General features: G+C 39.2%; 1 protein-coding gene across 7 annotated transcripts in view; it reads left to right on the forward strand.

Moving 5' to 3' along the window:
• Nucleotides 1-458: 458 nt before the first annotated feature.
• Sec22a (SEC22 homolog A, vesicle trafficking protein) overlaps nucleotides 459-14,752 on the forward strand; it is a 49,094-nt gene continuing 34,800 nt past the window's right edge. Inside the window, exons 1-2 of one of the 7 annotated variants that reach the window (XM_042669482.1) lie at nucleotides 459-528; nucleotides 8,267-8,467. In XM_042669482.1, coding sequence (XP_042525416.1) covers nucleotides 8,286-8,467 — 182 coding nt within the window. In that variant the 5' untranslated portion in view covers nucleotides 459-528; nucleotides 8,267-8,285. Of the gene's footprint in view, nucleotides 529-681; nucleotides 703-3,663; nucleotides 3,685-5,599; nucleotides 5,658-8,266; nucleotides 8,468-12,606; nucleotides 12,748-14,752 lie in introns of those variants that run through there. The other 6 variants (XM_042669499.1, XM_042669491.1, XM_042669527.1 and 3 more) reach the window with 6 other exon arrangements.

Below are 14,752 nucleotides of genomic sequence, written 5' to 3' on the forward strand. Positions count from 1 at the left end.
AGCGTCAGGCATGTCTCTGCGTGCTAAATTTCGTGTGTGTGTGGGGGGGCGGTGTATGTGTGGGGAAGCGGGTCAGTTCCTTTCCTTGATGACCTTTATCTGCAAATTAATCCATTAAGGCCCTGGAGTTCACGTCTGATTTACACGTCTCGATAGAAGATACCCAGAAGGATACCTGCTTGCTTTAGGCCCTCGTAAGAGAGACAGACTGCTTTCAGACATCGGGCGGTGGGCGGAGGAGATTAGCTTTAGTTTAGTCTTATCCCCAGAAGACTACGCCATCACCCAGAGCAGGTGCCTCCAAAGCCGTCCATACCTCCTGGAGGGGGCGGGACGAAGGCGACCCAGGAAGTGGGCGTGTTCTTGTGTGCTTCCCACAGATCCCGATTGGCCAGAGCGAGTAGGGGCGGGGTTTGACTCTGCCCGCGCTAGCCACGTTGGAAGCGGGACAACCACGCAAAGAGGGTGCTCCCGGCCCACAAGGCCCTGCGCGGCGCGTCACTCGGAGCGGCGGGTCCTGCGCGACAGGTACGGCCCGGCCCGGCCCGGCCCCCTCAGTCCTGCTCCCCTCCTGGCTCGGGGTTTCTGGGCCGTTTGCTTTACCCTCCTGCCTTCTGCTACGGCCTGCTTGGGGGCAGAAACCGAGCCTGAGCCCGAGGAAGGGAGCCGGGACCCCGCGCCGTGAGGCCGCGTAGCTCGGGGGTGGATGTGGGGGTTAAAGGGACCCGGTCCCCGTCCTCCTCAACGCGGGTCTGAGGACCTGTGGGCCGCGCGGCGGCGGTTGCTCCTCGACTGGCCTGGCCGGGGTGAGCACAGCCCAGGGGGAGGCTCCTGAGGAGGGACGGTCATCCCGGGCTGCTACCGAGTGGTGGCGGGGACTCCGGATGTCCGGCCCAGCCAGGCTGCTAGGTGGCCCCGGAGAGCTTCAGGTGACATTTCCTGCCTGTCTCGGGCAGGGCAGGACCTGAGTTGGCGTCTTGTGGGGTTTGAATGAGCCTGGAGCGGAGGTTGGCCCGCGCCGGCTCTCAGAAACCCTCCGAGGCCCTATTAGTGGCACTTTGAGAATTCGTGTGGTTAGAAGGCAGACGAGAGCAATTAGCTCGGCCAGCACAACTCTCCACCGGGAGACCTGCCACCAGCTGTTCTGAATCCTTGTGCGGCGGGGGGGAGGGGAGGAAACGGGAGAAACAACAGCAGTTTTGGGCTTTTTTCCTTCTGCTACTTAGTTTTCCTTGTATCATACCTGGGGCAGGGGGCCGCTTCATAACCAGCCCCTCCCTATGCCTGCCTGTTCATCCCAGAACCAGTATCCGCCACCAAAGGGACATGAGATTCCCAGCGAATAGCTGGAAAAACCACTTCTTAAAAGTCTGAATCACCTTCTGTACTCACACGCCAAGAATGTAAGGAATTTGGCAACAATTCCTTTAGCGGTACCTATGATTTCTGGTACATGAAAGTTCAGAATCGACATTTGTGACTACGCCCAAAGTTGGTGAGACGTGTACACATTTCCTATTGAGAACCATCACATCAGTTTAGTGCCTCCCTCCTCCCCCATAGTATGTGATGAAGTAAATTTTAAGTATATTTTATGTTGGTATATGAGAGAAATCTGTGTATTATTAAAGGAGTGTCTGTGATCTTCCTCTCCATGTACTTGAGGAAAAAGTTTGGATATGTTGAGAGGCAGTGTCTCTACAGGGTTGTTAGAATTAATCTTAAATTTATTTTCCTATTTACTGGTTTAGGGATTGAACAGATTATTTAAACTTTCTGGGCTTGAGTTTCCTCAAAGGCAAAACGAAGCAATAATACCAAGGTTATTTGGAAGGTCTAAGTAATGTGTATAAAGTGCCTGGTCCATAAAGAATAGTCAGTAAATAGCAATATCGAATAATATATCATCTTTAGTGCATTTCAAGGCATGTAGGGTGCTTTACAAGATGAGATGGACGTTCTTAGTATCTTAAAAAAAAATGAGGCCAGGTGCTTATGGCTCACATATGTAATCCTAGCTACTCAGGAGGGTGAGATCTGGGAATCTTGGTTTGAAGCCAGCCCATGCAGGAAAGTCTGTGCGCCTCTATCTCCAATAAAGTCAGAAAAAGCCTGAAGTGGCACTGTAGCTCAAGTGGTACAACTTTAGCCTTGAGCAAAAGCAGCTCAGGGACAGCACCCAGGCCCTGAGTTCATGCCCCAGGACAGGCACAAAAAAAAGAAAAGAAAGAAGAGGTGAGAGGGAGAGGGAAAGAGGGAGAGGCGAGAGGGAGAGAGGGAGAGATAGAGAGGGGGAAGGAGGAACTATTATTAGTTGCCATAGTTTACAGGTGTGGAAATTGAAGTTTAGTAAGGCAAAGCTTGCCCAAGTTTATACGAGAGAGAAGTGGTAGAGCCTGGATTTGAACCTGGGCAATCTGGTCCCATGCAGAATGGGATCCTCTTAACTGCCTTACCTCTTAAAACTTAAACACTTATGTAAGTATTATTCAAAACTTAGTAGCTAGATAGCTTCTGTATTACTGTTCATCTCCCCTTATTGCTTTTTGAGGCTGATACAGCACTGTGATATAGAGATGAAAGAAACTTGGGGCTTAAGTGCTAGTTGTGCCATGTATTACCAATGTGAACTTAAGAAATGAGACTTAGTTTCCTCATCTCTAAGATGTGTTAATTTTGTGGTCCTGAACAATTGTTATGGTCTAACACATTTGTGTATGTGTTGGGTGTCATGTTCCTAGAAGTGAATCTATTGTGGAGTCTTAAACACACTATGCAGTGCAAATGCCAATGAGAGGAGGATCATACTAGAGAGACAGAAGGCGTAGGCAAAATATCAAAATAATTCTGATTGTTCTTGGTCCCCCTTTCTTCTCTCCACCCAATCTTTTCCCACCCAGTGCATCACAGTTAATATAATCAACTAAGAGAACGCGATCTCCCCCTACCCAGTCCATCATATGTACACAGTCAAATCCCCAAGTTAAATCCCCTTGTTATTCTAACAGATCTTAACTAATACTTTTAATAAAATAATATGTTAGTGCTTCCTAGACTTTGATACTGTTGCCTATGTAAGCTAATTTGATAAGCCAAAGACATTTAAAAAATACAGTTCTCCAGAAATTTTCATGCACACATTTAAATGAAAGAAAACTTGATTTCAAATTAGGAGAAAATCTTACTACTTAAAAATTCACCTCACAGATATTGTTGCCAGTAATATAGGGCAAAAGTCAATTCAAAGACCAATATTTGGAAAGTATAGTAGTACAAGTGCTGTGGAAATTTAAGAATTTTGAAAGTGGTATTTGGGTTTCAGAAGTTTAGGGAATGATGAGCTAAAAAGTGACCCCATTATAAAATGTCTTTTTCTTTAAAGGAATAATGAAAGGATTTGGCTGTGAAGTAGATAAGGAAACTACTCATATTTGGGTTTAATTACTTTCTGAGAGGTGTCCTCCTAATATTGTGGGTCTACAGTTATTGCCTAATAAGCTTCTGAAAAAGAAGCTTGTTATAAGCGATACTTACCACTTAATGATACTAGAGTTGTTAACTCTGGTTTGTCATTTTGGGAATTTATATTTCTGAGACTTTACAGATGTATCTAGATCCTAATTTGGGATTTTTTTCTCTCTCAGTTGCAATTGGGGAAAGAACAAGTCACTACTCAGATTGCCTGTGAGTTTTCTACTATCTAAAGGCAGGTATTACATATATACACATATGTATTGAACTCTGGGCCTGGGTGTGCTGTCCCTGAGCTCTTCAGCTCAAAACTAGCACTTTACCACTTTAGCCCAGCGCCACTTCTGGTTTTCTGGTGGTTAATTGGAGATAAGAGTCTCATGGACTTTCCTGTTGGGAGAAAATGAGGGAAGAGGCGACATTGTTCAAAAAGAAATGTACTCATTACTTGACTTATTTAACTTTTTTATAATCACCTTTACAATTACATAAATAAATAAATTTAAAAGGAAATGGAGCAATATCTTAAAATTTTATCTGTGGCTCTAAAAAGAAAAAAGCAACTATTGCTACCCCCAAAGCTTCCTGTGCAATTGTTGTAATCGGAAAAAATAAAAAAAAGCTAAACTAAACCAAAACAAACCCCAGACTGTTAAGGCCTTTAAACTGCCTGGATTTTTTTCTTTTAATTTTTAAATTTTAGTCCCAGAATTTTTTTTTTGCTCAAAGCTAGCACTCTACCACTTGAATCACAGCTACACCTCTTGCTTTTTTGTAGTTTATTAAACATAAGTGTCTCAAGGACTTTCTAGGCTGACTTCAAACTGCAATACTTATATATCATCCTCTTGAGTAGCTGGGATTACAGGTATGAGCCACCTGCACCAGACTTGCCTGGACTCATTAGTTATATTCTAATCCTAGCTTGGCCTTGATATGGACAGATTATTATTTTTTTACTAGCACAGTTCAGATGAGACACAATGTTTTATTTTTGTTTTTAAAATATAAGAATCCAGGGGCTGGAAATGTGGCTTAGTGGTAGAGTGTGTGCCTAGCATGCATGAAGCCCTGGGTTCAATTCCTCAGTACCATGTAACCAGAAAAAGCTGGAAGTAGCACTGGCTCAAGTGGTAGAGTGCTAGCCTTGAGCAAAAGAAGCTCAGGGACAGTGCCTAGGACTGTTCAAGCCCCAGACTGGTAAAAAAAAAAAAAAAAAAAGTCAAAATTTAAAGGGTGAAGGTAATATGTGTTTATTGAGAAAGGACTACTTTTCCTAAGGTGATTAGATCCATCTACAAAGAAGTAAAATCTCCTGTGTTCATTGAACATTGATCCCAGTTTCATAACTGGTTTGGATGCTAACTCAAATTATTCTGGGGGGGAAGAGATTTAATTCTTTCTCTTAAGAAAAACGTTTACTGGAGCCGGGTACTGGTGGTTCACCCCTGTAATCCTAGCTACTCAGGAGGCTGAGATCTGAGGATCGTGGTTCAAAGCCAGCCCAGGCAAGAAAGTCCATGAAACTCTTATCTCCAATAAACCACCAGAAAACTGGAAGTGGCGCTGTACCTCAAGTGGTAGAGTGCTAGCCTTGAGTTGAAGAGCTGAGGGACAGTGCTCAGCCCCAGAGTTCAAGCCCCACGACCAACCAAAAAAAAACAAACCAAAAACCAGAAAAATGTTTACTGATGAGTAGAAACAATTCTCATATCTTTTAAGGATTTTGACTGTTGAGATGTTTCTTGTTATAATTTCTCATACTAGTATGTAGTAAGAATATCAAATACGCAAAACGTGCCTGGGCGCTGTCCCTCAGCTCTTCAGCTCAAGGCTAGCACTCTACCACTTGAGCCACAGCGCCACTTCCGGCTTTTTTCTTTTTGCTTATGTGGTGCTGAGGAATCGAACCCAGGCCCTCATGCATGCTAGGCAAGCACTCTACCACTGAGCCAGCTTTCCAGCCCATCTTTGTTCTTTTTGAGATAAAAGTTTTATGAACTTTCTTGCCCAGGGGGGCTTCAAACTACAATCCTTAGATCTCAGTTTCCTGAGTAGCTATAATTACAGATATGAGCCATCGGGGCCAGCTAATACTATGTTTTTATCTGCTAGGCAAGTGCTCTACCACTTGAGCCATGCCCCAAATCTACTTTTAAATACTAAGAATATGGACAAATGGAACTGTAAGTCACACCTTCTTCTCACAATAATTCCCTGAATGGTTACTGTGTTGTAGGATAGTTCTGGAGAGAGTTTTATATTTAAATAATAAATACTTGAATATGAAGTAAGACTTTTTTTTTCTTTTTATGCTGAGGCCAAATGTTGCAGTTGTGACTTAATAAATAACATTCAAGAAGGGTTTTTATTTTTCCATAGATGTCATTCCATCAGGGATCCCAGTTTTCTCCTGATACTACTTTTAAGAGAAAAGAGAGCCAGGTGCAAGTGGCTCATGCCTATAACCCCTAGCTACTCAGGGTCTGAATCAACTCCTCATTAGGAAACTGAACCAATTGGTTTTCTGTGGTTCCCTCCCCTCTCTTCCTCTCCCCTCCCCTCCCCCCTTTTCTACCCCTCTCCTCCCTTCTTTCCCCCTTCCATTTCCTATCATTTCCCTTCCCTCCACCTCCTCCTTCCCCTCCCTGCCTTTCTTCCCCTCTCTCCCTTTCCTTCTTCCCTTCTCTTCTCTCCCTTCTCTCCCCTCTCCTCCTCTCCTTTCCCTCCCTTCCTTTCTTCTTTTTTTTCCCACTTCCTTCCCCTCCTTTCTTGCAATTTTTTTGTGGTGTGTGTGTGTGTGTGTGTGTGTGTGTGTTACTGGGGATTGAATTCAGGGCCTCACACTAGCTAGAAGGTATTCAACCACTTAAGTCACATCTCTAGCCTCTCTATGGTTTTCTTTTTAATATATTGTTCATATTTTCATTTGGGGAATGGGATAAAAATATTGACCTAGCAGAAGGTAAAAGTTAATTTAGTCTCAGAGATCGCTGAAAAAAATCTGAAATTTTATCAAATTTTGAATCTTTACCTGTTGCCTTTGCTACTAGTAAATAAGCATTTAGTGACATTGTACTTTGATGACCTGACAGTTATTTATCTCAGATGTAGACTTGTTTTAATTCAATCATTTTCAAGTATATCCCTGAGATGATAATATAGTAGTAATTTTGGAATTTGTTAAAATTAGAGATTCTTAAGTACCAACCCACAGGGGACCAGAAATTTGAATTTCCAACTAAGCTCTCAACTTCTTTTATAAGGTTGTATTGAATATTTTTATCAAAGTTTAATTATTTACTTGATTGCTTTCAGAACCAGGCCTATGAAATTCTTGTCTCTGTTTTTGTAAATCATGTTTAGAATCCAGTAAAAGAGACCAATTATGGTAAATTTTTTGTAAAAAGATTGAGAACAGCTTTATAGCAAATATTCCTCTTTTTTGGGGGGGGTAGTTCTAGGACTTGAACTCAGGCTTTGATGCTGTGTCTGAGGTTTTTTTGCTCAAGGCTAACACCATTTGAGGCACAGTCCACTTCTGGCTTTTTGGTGGTGGGCTTGCTTCAGACCATGATCTTCAGATCTTAGCCTCCTGAGTAGATAGGATTGTGGGCAGGAGCCACTGGTGCCAGTCAAGTATTTCTTTCGCTTTAGGATTTCTACTAAATAAAATTATTCTCATATTGTGAGAATAAAGTATGCCTACTGTGAAACATTGTAAACACTTAGAAAGTTACAAAATAAGAGTCATCCATAGTATTCTTTCTTAAAGGGATGAATATTATTCTGACATATATACAAAAATTAAATCTGTGAGCTGGGCACCAGTAGCTCACACCTGTAATCTTAGCTACTAAGGAGGCTGAGATCTGAGGATTATGGTTTGAAGCTAGCCCAGGCAGCAGAAAAGTCTATGAGACTCTTACCTCCAATTAACTACCAGAAAAGCTGGAAGTGTAACTGAGGTTCAAGCGGTAGAGCACCAGCCTTGAGCACAAAAGTCCAAGGACTAATAAACTCAAACACACACACACACACATACACATCCCACCCCCCCCACCCCCTCTATTTTCATTAGGCTAGGGTTACTTATTTAAACTTATTGAGATCAAAGGTTATCAATGCTTTAAAATTCTTGGAAAAATTGTGAGATTGTTTTGAGAATGGTATTTATATGAGCTTTTGTTTTTATCTATACTTTGTAGAATGCTGTATAGACATACAGAATCTAATAGTAGTAAGGCTTGAACTCAGGACTTTTCCTTGGCTTTTTTACTCAAGGCTGATACTCTACCACTTGGGCCACAGCTCCACTCCACTTTTTTTTTTTTTTTTTGCCAGTCCTGGGGCTTAAATTCAGGGGGCCTGGGCACTGTCCCTGAGCTTCTTTTGTTCAAGGCTAGCACTCTACCCCTTGAGCCACAGTGCCATTTCTGGCCTTTTCTGTTTAGGTGGTACTGAGGAATTGAACCTAGAGCTTCATGCATGCTAGATGAAGCATTCTACCACAAAGCCACATTCCCAGCCCTACTTCCATCTTTTTAATGATAGGAATCTCATAAACTTTACTGTCTGGGCTAGCTTCAAACCACCATCCTCAGATCTTAGCTTCCTGAGTGTGTAGGATTATAGAAATGAGCCACTTGCAGATGTTTTATTTTAAAAGCTAATTTGTTAAGAATTTATGTCATTTTGAAATTAGTATTCCTTGACTGTAGTTGAACAGTTTTACACATGCTTATCAGCTTTGACTTTAATTTTCATCTAATCCAAATTGTTCGTTTTGTTTTAGGTCTTCTTTGTCAGTTAAAATGTCTACAATTTTATCTGCCTCCATTATTCGTGTCAGAGATGGACTGCCACTTTCTGCTTCTACTGATTATGAACAAAGCACAGGAATGCAGAAGTACAGAAAGTATTTTAAAATGCTCTCAAAGAAACTTGCTCAACTTCCTGATAGATGTACACTGAAAACTGGACATTATAACATTAAGTAAGATTTCACTTCATTTTATTAGAATCAATTGCCTGATAGCTATCATTTTAATGATGTTTAGTTGGTTGCAATAGAAATTAGTGTTCAATTAGTTTAACAATCATGTTCTGAATTTATGATAAATAGTAGTTATCCTATTATCAACCATTTTGCAGATTCTCTACATTTATATCTAGCTTAAGAAAATTTTATAGTTTTATAGATTACAGAAATTCTTTTAAGTTGTTTATTTACTGGAATGTTTACATGCCTAGGATTATAACAGGCAAACTGTAATGGGAAATACAAAAAAATAATATTTGATGCCTTCCCTCCAAGAACCGAAGAAGCATAAAGTCTAGTTGAAGGGGACACTTAATACTATATTCTATATGATGGAAATAAGACTAAGTAATAGAATAGAGTGTGACTTTATCTCTGGTGATCAAGGTTTCTCAGAAAGGGTGATATTTGAGCAGATACCTAAAGCATGAGAGAGAATATAAAGAAGAAGAACAAGGCTGAGGTAACAACCAAGGGAGAAGCCTTTTGTATATATCAGAAGATGGAAAGAAAACCAGTGGTAAGCATTGTGGACAGTTAATAGAAGAAGTTGAGGCATGATGGATTCTATTTATTTATTGAACCTAATGCAGTAGAAAACCATTGGGGAGTTTTAAGATGGAGAGTTATATTAATTGATTTTAGCTTTATTTAATTATATAATTTAATAATTTAATTAAATTAACTTATTCTAGCAGCTCTGAAGAGTGAACTCTTAAAAGAGAGAGAGAGAATAGAAACAGATTAGCTGGAGGACTTTTAGAGAAGTTTAGGAAGAGATGACAGTTGTAACTTGAACTAGGATGATAATGAAGAACAATGGTTGGATTTAGGGAATAATACCAGTAGATTTTTCTTACAGATGAAGGGATGTGAAGAAAAAAGAAAAACTAAGAATCATGTATAGGTTTTTGGCCTGAGAAACTATATGCATAATGCAGCTGAAATAAGGAGATTGGAGAGAGTAAGTGCATTTCATTGGTAAAAATCAAGAGTTTTGTTAGTAGCTGTAATATCTGAGTTGCCCATTGGACATCTAAGATAGGCAACTGGCTATATGTGAATCTTAAGTTTAGTAAAGAGGATAATATGTGAATTTAGAGTTGGAGTCACTTTACAGTTTAAATTAAATATGTAGGAATAGATTATACTACTTGAAAACATACTATATGAAACAATTAGAGAACAGTTAACTTTGGAGTAGTTCATGCTGATTATGCATACAAAGAAAATCAGATAAGGTCCAAAAAAAAAAAGAACAAAGCCCATATGGGATATAATAAACAGAGGACTTTGCTATTAAGACAAAAGGATATCATGTCCCGAGGACTTAAGATTTACACAGAATAGAGGGCATCTAGGCATAGAAGGGGAAGGAGAATAAGCAAAATGTGTGATTTAGCAAGGTAGGTGCATTAACCTGCTTGGCTTTGTATTAGTAGATGGTGATTTAGGGATAGCTGCGAGGCATATGTACTAATTGCGAGGCATATGTACTAATTAGTGTCAGACCAGATCCTGTATTGTCCTCAAAGTTCAGCTTGAGGAAGATCACTGTAGCCTAACAGGTTACAGGAAGCTATTGCTACAGGTTTAAGTACATGACTTGATAAAAAACACTTTCAAGACAGTGGAACATAGATGACATGGAACATTTGAGAGGAGGGATAGGGATGAAGGGCCAACTGCTTATTAGAATGTGAAGTAGAAAAAAATGATAAAGAAAATGCCCAATAGACAGATCAAAAGAAGAAATGATCAATCCTTTATCAGAGATAGAGTAGGAGGGACAATGATGACCAAAGCCTGGATTTGGACTGATAATGTCATTGTCAAAAGTGAAGTTATTAGAATGGATAATGAGGAATGAGGAAGAAGAGAAATATAATGAAACTCCATGTGATCATTTAAATTCAGCTATGGTAAGACAGTCCAATGGCAATAAGATAGAGATTTTGGAATCATTCACATAGACTGGTTGAAATTGTGATGGTGGAAATGCCCACTGAAGAATGCCCAGAATAGAACCTTAGAGAATGTCCACAATTACTTGGATCATTCAGCTAACAGTAAGATAGATGAGATGTTACATTTAATTGGAGTTTTGAGGATTTAAATAGAAAATGTATTGATGGTTGTAAAGTATAACTTAAATGATTTATTAGCCTACTACTATTTTGAGGGGCAAACACCCGAAACATTTTGGTATTTTATGTAATACACTCTGTTATTACACTGAATTTCAGTTATTGTATAATGATAGAGCCAGATACCAAAATTATGGGAGATTGGCTTGTATATTATCTGAATGTTATAGGTAGGTTGGCTTAAGAAAATAAAAAACTTTTTGGTGTTTTTCATTATTTTGCTTTATTTTCTTTGAAGTAGTAACTGTAGTAAAAAAGTTTATGTACTCCCTTTCCATTTAAATATAGATTCTACAGTTTGTATTATTTATTTTTGCCCCAACTTATTCACACAAAGGATTTGTGTTAATTTGCAAAAATAATAATCATAATAATTCAAAGGAGAAGTAATCAGATGAAAGGAAAATGAAGGCAGGAGAATAATGAACTTAGGTAACATTTCCTTATAGTGATGTAAACTAACTAGTTTTCTGAAAAAAGGTCTGCAAATACTGTTCTGTGTTAGTTTCCTTGTGGCCAAAGTAGAGGTGGGGATGATCAGGATTTAGTTAGGATAAAAACGTTCTCCATGTTATTGAGACCTGCTACATAGAAAGAGATAGCATTTGGATAGCATTTTCCTAGCAGCTGTAGTAGTAACCTTTTTATGATTTTTTTTTTCTAAAATTTCTTGGTATAATACAAAAGGCTTTAGGAGAGAAATGGCTTTGTTTATATATGGGATAAATTAACTGAGGTCTAATCTGCTTGATCCAAAAATACGATTTTAGAGATACCTAAATGGATGAATTACAAGGCTTTTTTTTCTTCTTCATTATTGGGATTTTGAACAAAAGGCTTCACACTGCTAGCAGGTACTCTACCACTTGAGGCATGCCTTCAGCCCCTTTTGCTCTGGTTATTTTTTGAGGTAAGTCTTACTCCCCTCACCCCTTGGCTTGCCTAGACCATGATGCTCTATTTTATGTTTCCTGCTGTAACTGGGATATGCCACTGTATTTGGCTATTGATTGAGATGTGGGGGTCTAATGAACTCCTTTTCCAGGCCATTTTAGTCCTCCTGTTTTTTTGCCTCCTGAGTAGTTAGGGTTGTAGGAATGAACTATGAGAGCACCTGGCTAAGATTATGTGGCTTATGTCCATGCACTGAGAAACATTTATGCATGTTATTTTTGAAGCCAGACTTTCAAAAAACAATTTTTAGTTGTAGTTCCTGACAAGAACCTAGATTTCATATATTTTCTATCATTGGTAAGAGGAGTAGTTGGTTTTTAGTCTATCTTCACAGTATATGGAAGTGAATTTAGTCTGAAATATATAAAATCGGCAATTTTTTTCATGTAAAGATAAAACTCATGAGATCTACTGTAGCACAGTCAGAAACTGGCACCAGACTGCCCTCTTCTTTCTTAGTCATGTTAAATGCCTCTTTCCTTCAAAGCCTTTTCATTTTGAACTATTTTTTTCCTCATTACTACTATATCATTTCTATGACCTTACTCCCTTCACAGTTGTATGGAGAACTTGTTGGAGTGCCTTTTTCATCATTTATTAGAATTTCTTATTAAAAAAAAATCCATTTGCTTCTTGTTACTAGATTGTAATTGAGGAAATTGATCTGCCATGAGTTACACTAGTTTTGATTTCTCATTTTTTAGCACTGTCATTATAAAATTTGTACAGAAATTGAGGTACCAAGGTTTGTAGGCATGACTCAGTGGTAGAGCACCTGCCTAGCAAATGTGAGACCCTGAGTTCAAATCCCAGTATTGCCAAAAAGAAATTGAGGTATCACAGTAATTAAGTGTATACTTATGGGCTAAATCAGGTAGTACCTCATATTCTAGTTGACTGGGCAGGAGAAGAGTAGAGTTTTGAGGAAAAAAAATCGGGGAGTAACATTTAAAACTAAGAACATGCCTGTAATTTTCTCTCCCCTGTGTGTAGGGAATTGATGAATTTCATCTGGTTGGAATGGCCGGACACTTCACTTTGGCTAATGGAGCCTTGCAGATGTTACAGTAGCTGCTAAATGAGGGATGAGGGATGGTGGTTTTGGGAGTTCGCAGTGTTCAGAGTGCCATGGAAGTAAGTCTTCATTTTCTCCAAGGTTACAGCTTTTGAGAAACCTTTGATAGGGTTCTTGATTGGGCACAGTAGGGTAGAGCATGAGATAGCCAATTGGTGATTTACATAGTAATATTAAAGTTTTTGTATATAAAATTTTAAGAAATTCATATTTCATTGGTTAAAGGATACCTTCCTGAAGTTGTGGTATATAATGGATAAATTTTAAAGTTGGTTAAAACAGTAATTATGAGCATAGGATAGTTGAGTTTTGTCATTAGAGACCTTAAAATTGGTGATTGGCTTAGGAGGTTAAAAATCAAAGTCTGTATATTTTGAGCTCTCTTATAACATTGAGACATTAGTCTTATGAAAAGACAAATAGTCTTAGGGAAGTCAGTTTTAACTCCATTATGAATGTTAGTGCAAGAACTACAGTTCTTAGTTTTTTCATTGACAATTTCAGGTTATTCCTGTCCTTTAGGGTTCACTTTTTCCTTCATTGTTCCCAAACTGCCACCTCCAGCTAGAAATACTATTTTAGGTCTTCCTGTCTTTTAGTTTTATTCTCTAGCAGGGCTTGTCTTTCATTCTTTGTTGGTATTGTCTGATTACAGGAGTAATAGCTTCAACAATAACCAACTTATTTAGCACCTGCCATTTTCAGGCACTTTGTTTAACATTATTATTAAAATTTGGAGCAGCTTGTGAATGTCTAATAAATAAAACTCTTTCCCATTGCTGGGGGCAGACACAACTCAATACAAGCTTAAAAAACAAACAAACAAGTATTGTGAAGGATAGAGGTGTAGTTGTCTTATAAGATGTTGCTCTCAGGAGTCTTAATTTCTATAGCCTCTTGCCTTTTATAGATAGAGGTAGGTATTTAGGTGTATCCTCCATAGACTGGGAAACACTGCACTGCTTACTTCATTCTGCCTGGGCAAATCCTCTTCTTCTCTGTTTCCCAAATAGGACTTTGGTTTTGTTATGTCATAATTCTTTTCTGGACTAACCATAATAGAGGGGATGAATATTCTAAATGGCTTGGCCTAGACCATATACTTGCCTCGTAGTTTTTCCAAAGGCAAAGAAAAATAAGTTGTTGGGTAGATAGTTATTATAGACCATCACCCCTATTTACAGATGATTCAAATGAGATTTAAAGATTTAAAAAAACCCTTTAAAGTTATAAATCTAATAAATAGTATATCTGAAGCATAGTCTTGGCTTTAGGATTCGTATTATTTTCTTTCTTTCTTTTTTTTGGGGGGGGTCCGGTCGTGGGGCCTGAACTCTGGGCCTGGGCGCTGTCCCTCAGCTCTTCAGCTTAAGGCTAGCACTCTACCACTTGAGCCACAGCGACACTTCCAGCTTTTTTTTTTTTTTTTTCTGCTTATGTGATGCTGAGGAATTGAACCCAGAGCCTCATGCATGCAAGGCAAGCTTGCTCTACCACTGAGCCACCTTCCCTGCCCCGTTTGATTCATATTATTTTATAGTAAAAGAATTATTGCTCTATTTTTTTCTAATACTACTTTTTGTTTTTGTTTTTGTTTGTCAGTCCTGGGGCTTGAACTCAGGGCCTGGGCACTGACCCTGAGCTTCTTTTGCTCAAAGCTAGTACTCTACCACTTGAGCCATAGAGCCACTTCCATTTTTTTCTGTTTATGTGGTACTGAGTTTATGTGGTACTGAGGAATTGATCCCAGGGCTTCATACATGCTAGGCAACCACTCTACCACTAAGCCACATTCCCAGCCTACCCCTGAGCTTCTTTTGAAGCTCAAGGCTAGCACTATACCATTTGAGCCACAAAGCCACTTCTAGCTTTATGTTTATGTGATACTGAGGTTAATTTCACTTTTTAAGGAGAGAGAAATTGACTAAGTAAGTAAAATGATTATTTTAGAGAAACAGTGAAGAACAGATTATTCAGAAAGCATAAAATTGAGATGCAGCAGGAATTTGATTGGGAGGAATTTGAGGAGAGCAATACAATTCCCTAATAGTTACCAAGTTATTT

This window comes from Dipodomys spectabilis, unplaced genomic scaffold, assembly GCF_019054845.1.
Source record: "Dipodomys spectabilis isolate Male_0828 unplaced genomic scaffold, ASM1905484v1 ptg000017l, whole genome shotgun sequence".
In the NCBI taxonomy this organism is placed as follows: domain Eukaryota; kingdom Metazoa; phylum Chordata; class Mammalia; order Rodentia; family Heteromyidae; genus Dipodomys; species Dipodomys spectabilis.